Genomic DNA, 10,997 nt, shown 5'->3' on the forward strand with positions numbered 1-10,997 from the left:
GTTCATCCTCTCCCTGTCTGGCCCATCACTCACCCTAAGTTCACCTACTTGGAAGTCTCTCAGATCAGTAACCAGTGACAAGATCCTCCAGAGGCAAGAAGAGGGAAGGAGGGAAGGGGAAACCAATCCAGCTAGAAAAACTGGCTTGGCTTCAGTGCAAAGAATCATTAAGCGCTGAGTCAGGATACTGAGCAGGATGCAAAAACCTTCAGCCCAGAACACTAATTAGAATTTCTCCAAACATCACATGAAGATCATGCTCAGGCAAAAAGGCCATGGTGTCTTCCCAGTTCTGTGCATGATGGGGGAGGGTTTCACCTCTCTGGCACACCATTCTTCTCACAAGCAGGAAGGGCGGGAGGGTGTTAATTTCATGGTAGGGGGACATTTGGGCATACAAAAAACCAGGGCTTTTTTTTTAGGGGGAACACACTGGAATAGAGTTCCAGAACCATTTTTGGAAACAAAATTCTCAAAGAACATCTTAAAGTTCATGAGGGGTACCAGAGGAGCATGACAGTATTTGATCCAACAAAGTATGTTCAAACGCAGTTGCTTCAAGGTCATCATTTAGCATTAGGCACCAAAAGCAACACCCCCCCCCAAAAAAAAAAAGAACTAAGTTGGTGACATGTCTAAAGTTTGGAAACTGCTTTAAAGTAGAAGTAAGTCCGTAGCACATGAAAATAATATTGTTTCAAACAATCCCATGTGTTTCTCCTTCATTTCCCTCTTGAGAGGTCCAGCAGGTCCTTTTCCAGACAAAAAGCCCTGCAAAACCCCCATCCCACTTGCAGGCTTACAGGTGCAGCCAGGTGAGGCCATGGCGAAAGAGGAGATCTCTAATTTGCTCACTTGCAAACCTGATCCAGAAGCTTATGTGGGGACCAAGGAGCATTGTTTAGGCCCTATTGGCCTCAGCCTGTGAGATCAAGAGCCTCCCTTGGCTGGCATTCCTGCAGGTTTCTCCTTTAGCCACAACCAAATGGAAGTGGGGGCAAACAAAGTCTGAACAATTTTCTCATAATGAAATTCCAAGTTAGGGCTGACACCCTCCCCAGAGTCCACCCCCAAAATCTCCAAGTATTTCCCAACCCAGAGCTAGCAACCCTTCCCTAAGTGTCAATTAAACTGCAGAGAGAAACTAGCCTCCATCTTTCCCCTCCTTCCTTCCCTAAATATGCCATAATTTGGAAAATACTCCCCCCGCACCAAATAGGGGTCTGCAGGGGTCATCTAGCAGAAAAAGAGATGCTGGAGCTCATTTGCATATGCCACACAAACCCTGACATCACCGGAAGGTGTACTAAATTATATCAGCTCAGCATCTAACTTAAAATATTTCTTGAATTATAATTGTCATAATAAAACCTTACTCCCTTCATACTTTTTAAATGACTTTCTCCTTTGTGGACACAGTGGCATGATGAAGAGTTCCATCTGTCTGCTTGATAATTTTCCCATTTTTTGATCATTTTCCCATTATTAGAAAGTTTGTCAAATCTTGAAGTTCAGCAAAATTCTCAAAGGGGGTCGAACAATGCAGTCTAGAAGCAAGTATTTGGGGGGCGGGGGGTGGTAAGAAAGAGCCCAGTAAAATTTAGAGGTTCCAGAGCTCCTCTCGTGTGAGCTCCTGCCCAAAATAAGACCTGGGGGTCTGGTTTGCAACCACATTAAATAGCTCTGCCACTGACTCTCATTCAGGAGGGTGCCTCAGACAGAGATCCCTTTCCCCATTTTACAGACATCTAGTAAGTAGAAATCGCTTTTATATAGAAAATTATCACATCCATGTATGATAGAGAATACACAATTTGAATTTATATATTCATGAGTTACTTTTTATATGGAACAGATGAATTGAAAACCTCTCCTACTGAGTGGGTGATAATTGGAATCAGTGCACAAGCTGTGGAACTAAACTGTCCTTTGTCTTTCTACTGAAGTTTTATCCCAACTTTCTTTCAAAAAGTTAGTAAAGTTTTGTCCCACTTTTCCTGCAAGGAGCCAGGGTTCACTATTCTTTCCTCGCATGTAGTATCCTGAAAACCTTAAGAGGTAGGCAAGGCTGAAAAAGAGTGGCTGGCCCAAGGTTACCTGGTGAGATTCACAGCAGAGTGGGGTGCTGAATACAGCTCTTCACCAGTTCTGATTTGACCCTACAGAACTGCCTGTGGGACCGCCTCCCCCCACATGTGCCTTGAAGATAACTGAGATCTAGTACACAACACCTATTGACCTTACCTGGCCCGAAGAATGTCCGACTTGCCTCGCCGAGGTCAGGGCCTTTTTGGCCTCGCCCAGCCTAGTGGATTCAGCTCCTTATGGAGATCGGGGCCCTCACTGAATTACTACCTTTTCATAGGGCCTGCAAAACGGAGCTATTCTGCCAGGCCTTCAGTTGTCCTACTGCATCGACTGGCCTCTATGCTATGACATCATCTCTGCTACCTACTATCGTCTATTCAATTATAGTCACAGACCTTAGCATGCTACAAATGCATCTGACCATGCCACCATCCAAAATTCAGTTTATGACTTGTGTTTAGCTCACTAGACTGTTTTATTTTATTGCTTTTAACTGTTATTTTAATATGATGTTATCCACCCTGAGCCCATTCTTGTAGGGTTGCCAATCCCCTGGTGGGGGAAGGGGTTTTCCCAGTTTGGAGGCCCTCCCCCCGCTTCAGGGCCATCAGAAAGCGGGATTTGGTGGCAAGAAAAGCAGGAAGTGTCAGATGTAAAAGGGAAATAATTGAAGCAGCTAGCCTACTCTAGGACTATAATATCATAGAAAAACATCGGCAGCCATTGCTAGGAGGTCAAAATTTAAACAATGTTTTTAAAGAGTTCGGAACATTAAAAATTGATGAAGCTCAGTGGTGACAATTATAAGGTAAATACTATTGGACATTATTGCTGATAATTATTTTAGAAGCCTTTTGAAGGAAATTTTTTTAAAGGGAAGCAGAAAGTAGCGACCGCCATTTTGGAAGAAATAAAAACTTCAAAAATTAATATCTAAGCCCAGGAGGCTCTGAAGATGGCGAAATTAGGCTTATTGAAAAGGGCAAGCCTTACTCTATCAAACCTGATAGTTTAAATTTAATTTGGAGAGGTCAAAATTTTCGGTGTTTTTTTAAATGTCAGAGCATAAGTTAACCTGTGCAATGGAGAAAATGCAAGAGCAATTAGAAGCAATGGAAGTCAGGATGATGAAAGGGGTGAGAGACATGATAACTGATTCTAAAAAAGAAATTAGAAAAGACATTGAAGAGCTAAGAAAAGATATAGAAGATCTCAGAAATGAGACTGTGGTAACATCAAAGAAAGTGCAAGAGGTGGAAGAGAGAGTGAAAATACATGATTCCAACTTGCTAAAAATGCAAGAAAAGGTGGCAATTCATAACTGCAAATTGATGGAAACCCAGATACGTCTGAGAGGAGTACCTGAGGATGAAGAGACTGATTTGAAAAAATATATAATAAGAATAATTGCAGAATTTTTGGAGGAAGATCCTGAAGGAACTAGAAGCATGTATGACTATATGTATAGAGTGAACTCACTATATGCCAAGAAAAATAATCTACCAAGAGATGTGGTTATCAGAGATATGACAAAAGAAATGGTGGGGAAAATCTTGAATAAAAATTTTGAGAAGACATTGATAGTGGGAGGCAGCAGAGTAAGAATCATGAAAGAATGCCCAAGACAAGTGATAAATGACAGAAAAGCATACAAAAAATTGACAGAAAAACTACGTGACAATGAAATGAAGTATAGATGGATAATACCTGAAGGTCTGAGCTTTGAGCTGCAAGGAAAAAGGATTACAATTACAAGCACACAGGAACTGTGTAGGTTTTATGAAGAACATAAAGAATTTGCACCATGATGGATTACAAATTATTATCTTAAAATGTAAATGGACTAAATTTACCACAAAAAAGAAAGGCAACGTTTCATTGGATTAAAAAGCAAAACTGTAATATAGTTTGTTTACAAGAAGTGCATATTAAACAAAAGGGTTACAAATTTTTATGGAATAAACAACTGGGACTAGAATTTTATTCATTGGCTGAACAGAAGAAAAAGGGAGTGATTTTTTATATTAAACAAGAATTGGAGCCGAAATTAGTGTTTAAAGATAAAGATGGAAGATTTGTAGCGGTAGAAATAATATTAAATGCAAAAAAAAGTTGTTATTGGGATTGTATGCACCAAATAGTGCAAAGGATGCTTTTTAAAAAGACATTATACAACAATTTGATGAACTGACTTATGACCAAGTTTTGAAAATGGAGGACTTTAATGGAACAATTAAGAACACACTGGATAGGTCTTGGGGTAAAAAAAATATGACGTAAAATGGATGAAGATATGTTAAAGTGGAATAAACTTAATTTGTCACTGTTGGGTAGAATAGCCGCAATTAAAATGAATATTCTTCCAAGAATAATGTATTTGTTTCAAACTATTCCGATTGTGAAAGACAGTAAACAATTTAATAGATGGCAAAGAAAAATTTCACTGTTTGTTTGGGCGGGGAAGAAACCAAGAATTAAAATGAAAATTTTAACAGATGCAAAAGAGAGAGGCAGATTTCAATTACCATACTTAGAATTATATAATGAAGCAGTTTGCTTAGTATGGATAAAAGAATGGATAATGTTAAACAAAAAACTCTTAGCATTGGAAGGTCATGGAAATAAATTTGGCTGGCACGCTTATATGTATTATGGGGGGGGGGGGAAATAGATGGCTTTTTCTCTCACCATTATATAAGAAACAGCTTGTTAAATACATGGATGAAATATAAGAAATATGGAGATGAGAGAAAACCGTTATGGATAGTGCCAGCAGAAGTGATAAAAATAACAGCTGAGACGGGTGAAGAAATGTGGTTGTCATATAATCAACTATTAAAAATACAAAGTGGCAAATAGAATTGAAAACTGCTGAAGAGCTGAATAATAAATATGATTGGTTTCAAATGCAACAAATAAAGAGCTTGTTGGAGAATGACATTAAAACTGAAGGAATAAGAAAAGAACAAACAGAAATGGGGAAAGTTCTGCTTGGAGACAATGAAAAATTAATTTCAAAATTATATAAATTACTTTTAAAATGGTCTACTGGGTACTTCATTATTCCCTATGGAGACTGATTCCCATAGAATATAATGGAAAATTGATCCATAAGTATCTGGGGCTCGGGGGCAGCTGTTGTTTGAGGTAGAGGCACCAGATTTTCAGCATAGCATCTGGTGCCTCTCTTAAAAACACCCCCCCCCCGCCAAGTTTCAAAAAGAGTGGACCAGGGGGTCCAATTCTATGAGCCCCCAAAGAAGGTGCCCCTATGCTTCATTACTTCCAATGAAGGGAAGACATTTAAACGTGCGGTCCCTTTAAATGTGATGGCCAGAACTCCTTTTGGAGTTGTCACAACCTTGTTCCTGGCTCCACCCCCAAAGTACCCTGGCTCCACCCTCAAAGTCCCCAGATATTTCTTGAATTGGACTTGGCAACCCTACATTCTTGGTAAAGGGTGAAATACAAAATAACTAAATCAAAATAAAATAAAATAAAATACATCACACTGATCAACAATTGATGCTGCGTCCAGATTCATAATACAGTTTTCATTTTTTAATCCTGTTTTGTTTTCTTTATAGTTTTATATTTGGGAATCATGTTGTCTATGTACTGATTTATAAGCAGAGGCAGATAAATCTACAAGCAGAGTCTACTTACAAAAAAAAGAAGGTAGTCTTTATTGATAATCGATGTCACAGATGTTGCTTTTTGCACCTCAAAATCCACAGAGCCACTTCTGACACCTTTGTAAATTATGTTGTTTCTACAAATTATGTAATGCAAACCAGGATACAAGCCCTAGAGCAGCTGGCCATGGGTAGATCACATCCCAAAGCACAAATTTGTGTGACTTCTCTCCCATCAACTGAAATGCACCCACAATTCTTCCATCAGCACAGCCCCATATCAGTGCCCAAGGCTTTGTGTTCTGATAGAGGTAGGGTTGCCCTGCCTGGAGGTATCCTGAAATAACAACTGGTCTCCAGGCAGCAGAGCTCCATTCCCCTGGAGAAAATGGCTGTTCATATGGATGCTGCAGCCCCAAATCTTCAGGAATTTCCCATCCTGAAGTTGGCAACATTAGATAGAGGATACCATTTTAGCAAAGACCTCTCACATCGGGCTTTCTTTTATCTGTTTGTACACCTCCCATCCAAGGAGCTCAGGGTGGAGGCATGCACGGTTCATCCTCACAACACCCCTGTGAGGGAGGCCAGGTTGAGAGAGGAGCTGGGTGTCCCTGGTATTCATTTAACAAAACATCAAAGGCCTGGGGAGTTAAAGCTACAGTAACCTCTCCCCCCACAAAAAAAACTTGTCAGATTGTCCCCAACCTTTCCTGAAACATCGTTGAAGCACAAAAGCTCTTGTAATACTGCCAAGTCCAATTCAAGAAATATCTGGGGTCTTTGAGTGTGGAGCCAGGAGACTTTGGGGGTGGAGCCAGGAGACATTGGGGGTGGCAAGCACATTTGAACTTCGAAGGGAGTTCCAGCCATAACATTTAAAGGGACCACACTTCTGTTAAATGCCTTCCCTCTATTTGGAATAATGAAGGATAGGGGCACCTTCTTTTGGGGCTCTTAGACACCCCCCCCAGTCCAATCTTTTTGAAACTTGGGGGGGGGGGGTATTTTGAGGAGAGGCATCAGATGCTATGCTGAAAATTTGATGCCTCTACCTCAAAAAACACCTCCCCAGAGAGCCCCAAATACTCACAGATCAATTTTCCATTATACCCTATGGGAATTGGTCTCCATAGGGAATAATGAAGTGCCCGGCAGACATTTCCCTCTCCCCCCCCCCCCACTTTCTGAGGGCCTCAAAATCAGGGGATCACCTGCCCCCACCTGGGGATTGGGAACCCTCGGGGGGGGGGGTCTATGTCCTTAGACCCTGCTGAGCTTCTTCCCCTCCTCTGTCTCCACCTCCCAAATCTCCAGGAATTTCTCAGCATCCACCTGCCAGGCTCCTGAAAAGGCTGTGGCTCAGCAACAGAACACGGCAGGCCAAAAGTCCCAGCCTCAGTCCCTGGCGTCACCAGCTGAAGGTTTTCAGCTAGCAAGCGGTGGTAATGGTGTCTCTCTCAAGAGCCACCTTTCTCCCTTACATAGCTCAAAGCAGCTTACAACAGAGATAAAATAAAATAGAGCTGGCAACCCTACCTGACACCCGTGCAGTCCATTGGCCAGTTCTGTGGCTTTAAGCTAGGCCAGGGCTTGGATTGACAAACATTTCTCAAGGTCTACCTTTCATCGCTGACAAGCAGGAGAACAGACCCATTCTGGATTTTGGCCTCCTTCACTGTCTCGTGTTCCCCGAGCTGCCGGGCATTGTAGTAAAAGGTCTTTTTCCAGGAGGTGACGCCCTCCCTCACCAGAGAAGCCCGCAGGTCCATCATGTTGTCCGTGGGCCGCACAGTCAGGGGCAACAGGACATCATCCTCAGCCAGGTGGACTTTGATGTGGTACCTCTTCCAGCGGGAGAAGCTTCTTCGCAGGGTCTCCATCCCTCCCGACTTGAGAGAAGCAGCAGCTGCTGTGGCAGGCAGCAACAGAGGCATGAAGCTGGAGAGTGAGGGAGAAACCTCCCCGGCAGAGTTTCGGAAGGAAACACCACCCTGTGGGGCTGGCCAAACCGGTTCCCGGCCAGCAGTCAAACAGCATGCTTCTCATTCTGGGGAAGAAACTCATCTCCAAGAGTCATAGGCCACTTTCCATAATGAACAACAGAACACGTGCAGACATGAAGCCATCAGTCCTTGGCAGCTCTGGTTCCTGGATCTCAGGTATCAGGTGTTGGGAAACATCCATCTGCCAGGCTCCTGAAAAGGCTGTGGCTCAGCAACAGAGCATGGCAGGCCAGCCTCCAGGTGGGAACTGGGGATCCTCTGCAGAGATCAGCCCCCCTGGAGAAAATGGCTGCTGGCGGGGGCCGGGGGGGCGGATTGTGTGGCATCAAATTCCACTGAGGTCCCTGTCCTTATCAGACTCCACCCTCCAAATCACCAGCAAATGTAAGGCCAATGCATAAGTTGTCAATCCCCAGTTGGGAGCAGGAGATCCTCCGCTTTGGAGGTCCTCTCCCCGCTTCAGGGCTAGCAGAAAGGGGAGGAGAGGGAAATGTCTGCTGGGGACTCCATTATTCCCTATGGAGACAAATTCCCACACAATATAATGGGTATCTGGGGCTTTGGGGGAGCTGTTTTTGAAGGTAGAGGCACCAAATTTTCAGCATAGCATCCGGTGCCTCTCCTCAAAACACACCCCAAGTTTCAAAAAGCTTGAACCAGGGGATCCAATTCTATGCACCCCAAAAGAAGATTCTCCTGTTCTTCATTATTGTCAAGTATAATATTTCTGAGTATTAATTTAGTATGCATTTTGTGTTCACACTTTCCCCTCCTTCTTCCTATTTTCCCTCTTTTCTGAATAAAGCTCTCTCTTCAAAGTTCCCCCACCTGTGGATTCTCAGGGATGCAGGATATGCAAGTAATCTCTTCCTATTGTAAAGTAGAAGTGCCTCTCCCCCGAGTTCCCATACATATCAGCAAGTCAGGAATGTGTGGGAACCAAGAGATGTTATAGTATCCAAATGGGTAGTTGATAGTGTGCTTTGAACCTTCTATGCTGTATGTTATGTTTTGAAGCTATCTGAACTTTGTCTTTGAAGTAGCCTTTAAGATGCCATGCTATGTAACATTCTGCATCACTTCCAAGGTATCGTTCCTTGGGCAAGTGTTGGATTATCAATAAAACGAGTCTTTGATTTAAACAATAGCTCAATTATTCGAAATACCAATGCTTGACAATTATTTCCAAATGGAGGGAAAACATTTAAAAGGTGTGCAGTCCCTTTAAATGTGATGGCCAGAACTCCCTTCAGAGTTCAATCATGCTTGTCACATCCTTGTTACCATCTCTAACCCCCAAAGTTTCCCTCCCTTGGGGAAGAAAGAGATGCTGCTTTCCTTGGCTGCCTTCTGTCATCGCCATTTCTACACCCCCAAAATCACCAGATATTACTTGAGTCGGACCTGGCAACCTTATCAATGCATTTATATTACCAGAAAGTGGCTTATGAAGAGATGTAAGGAGCAACAAGCTTAAAACAAGACCCAATTAAAATAGTACATAAATCATTGAGAGTGGGTGAAAACCTCTCACCATGGTTCTTAGATAGGCAAAGTAGGAGCAACCTGAAATGTCATCTGCAAAGAAAGAGAAGCTGATTGAAAAGTGAGCTACAGAGCTGCAGCTGTACTAATTGAACCAGGGGTGTTAAATGTCTGGCCTGTGGGCCTACTCCATCCCCCAGAGGGCTTCTATGAAGCCCACCATAGTCTGCTTCCTTCTCCCTCTTTCCTGCTTCTGTCATCAGCATTTTTGTTTTTCTCCATTGGATTGAGGCAGTCAAGCAAATCAGCCTTTACTTGCTCTTTCCCTCCCTCTTCCCTAAAGGAGGGTGAGGGAGTAGTAGTTTCAGCCAATGGAGGAGCTTGGCTCTGTAGCTCCACTGTGTGATTGAGAGAGCCTAGCGCACTAGAGCACTCCTAATCAAAGCCTGAGCTGTGCCAGGTTCTCTCAATCATGCAGCAGAGCTACAGAGCCAAGCTCCTCCATTGGTTGATGCTCCTCCCTCTCCCTCCCTTTGGAAAGACAGAGATGTTGCTTTCCTTGGCCGCCCTAAAGCACCTTTAAGACCAACACAATTTTATTCAAGGTAAGTAACAGCTTTTTGCCTTGCCCCCCTCTCTCTCACACACACACACACATTAAGCTGGGCTTTCCTGGGTGCAACTGGGTTCCCTCCTTCTTTTCACTGTATTCACACCTTCGTGATCCAGTCTTTCTCAATAGGAAAGCAATGTGAACTGTTTAGATGAGGAATAACAAGACTGGGGATTTTGAATTTAGACTTCCTAAATAGTAGGCTGATACTATATATTGCTGTCTCTCTATTTTTGCACTGCCTCAGGAGTTATTTTTCTGAAGAATATAGCTACTAGATAAACACATAGCCCTCAGTCTGTGCTATTGTGCCTTCACATATTCTTCATCAGCACACTAAGCAACTTATGTACAAAAGCTCACAATGCCCAGACATTCATGTTTTCCCCTGGGTCCTAGGGCACAGAGCATTGACAGTGAGATTTCTGTAATGAATGGCAATAAATTAGAAGTAGGTTTGCAACTTACAGATACACACTTGAACAATGCCTGAATAGCATACTCCAGATTTTGATGCAATAATTCAGAGCAGTCAGTTATCAAAGACTGTTACATAAACAAAATATTTCAAGTCAGGCTTTATTTGTAGCAGGAACTATTTGCATATTAGGCCACACACCCTGATGTAGCCAATCCTCCAAGAGCTTACAAGGCTGTTCTTACAGGGCCTACTGTGCAAGCTCTTGGAGTATTGGCTATGTCAGGAGTGTGTGGCCTAACATGTAAAGGAGTTCCAGCTACAAAAAAAGCCATGAAAGAGTGCAAATGTTTGAAGCATGTTTTAAATTTTAAAAAATCTTTAATTGTGTTTGTCAAGTAGACAGATTCAATGACGAGTCAAAATTGATACTAAGACTACATTTATTGATAGACCGTTACTTTGGCTCAAGCCCTTGGCTTGAGAGGAATGAAACCAATACATTGATACAGGAGTTTTAAGATACACTTCAAAGAGATTCCTACGGGGAGGAGGGAGCAGAGGAACATTCACACATAACTACAAAGATACTTTCCCGGGGTAGTTATCAAGCCTGTTGGCCTTGTATTCTTATGCGAATCTTCCTCCCGCGGGAGGCCCTCTGGGAATGCACAGATTACTTTGTTCTCAACAGTTACCAGTCATAAAGGAAAGGGGGGCAACTAAAGGGTAATAAACTAGCAGCATTTGGT

The 10,997-nt window shown here is 42.7% G+C and overlaps 1 protein-coding gene across 1 annotated transcript; it reads right to left on the reverse strand.

Annotated features, from left to right (window-relative positions):
• Nucleotides 1–7,342: 7,342 nt before the first annotated feature.
• TINCR (TINCR ubiquitin domain containing) lies at nucleotides 7,343–7,642 on the reverse strand. Its single transcript, XM_060233456.1, has one exon. The coding sequence runs from the start codon at nucleotides 7,604–7,606 to the stop codon at nucleotides 7,343–7,345; it is 264 nt and encodes an 87-aa protein (XP_060089439.1). The 5' UTR covers nucleotides 7,607–7,642.
• Nucleotides 7,643–10,997: the final 3,355 nt, after the last annotated feature.

The sequence above is a fragment of the Heteronotia binoei genome, chromosome 2 (genome assembly GCF_032191835.1).
Source record: "Heteronotia binoei isolate CCM8104 ecotype False Entrance Well chromosome 2, APGP_CSIRO_Hbin_v1, whole genome shotgun sequence".
Taxonomy (NCBI): Eukaryota; Metazoa; Chordata; class Lepidosauria; order Squamata; family Gekkonidae; genus Heteronotia; species Heteronotia binoei.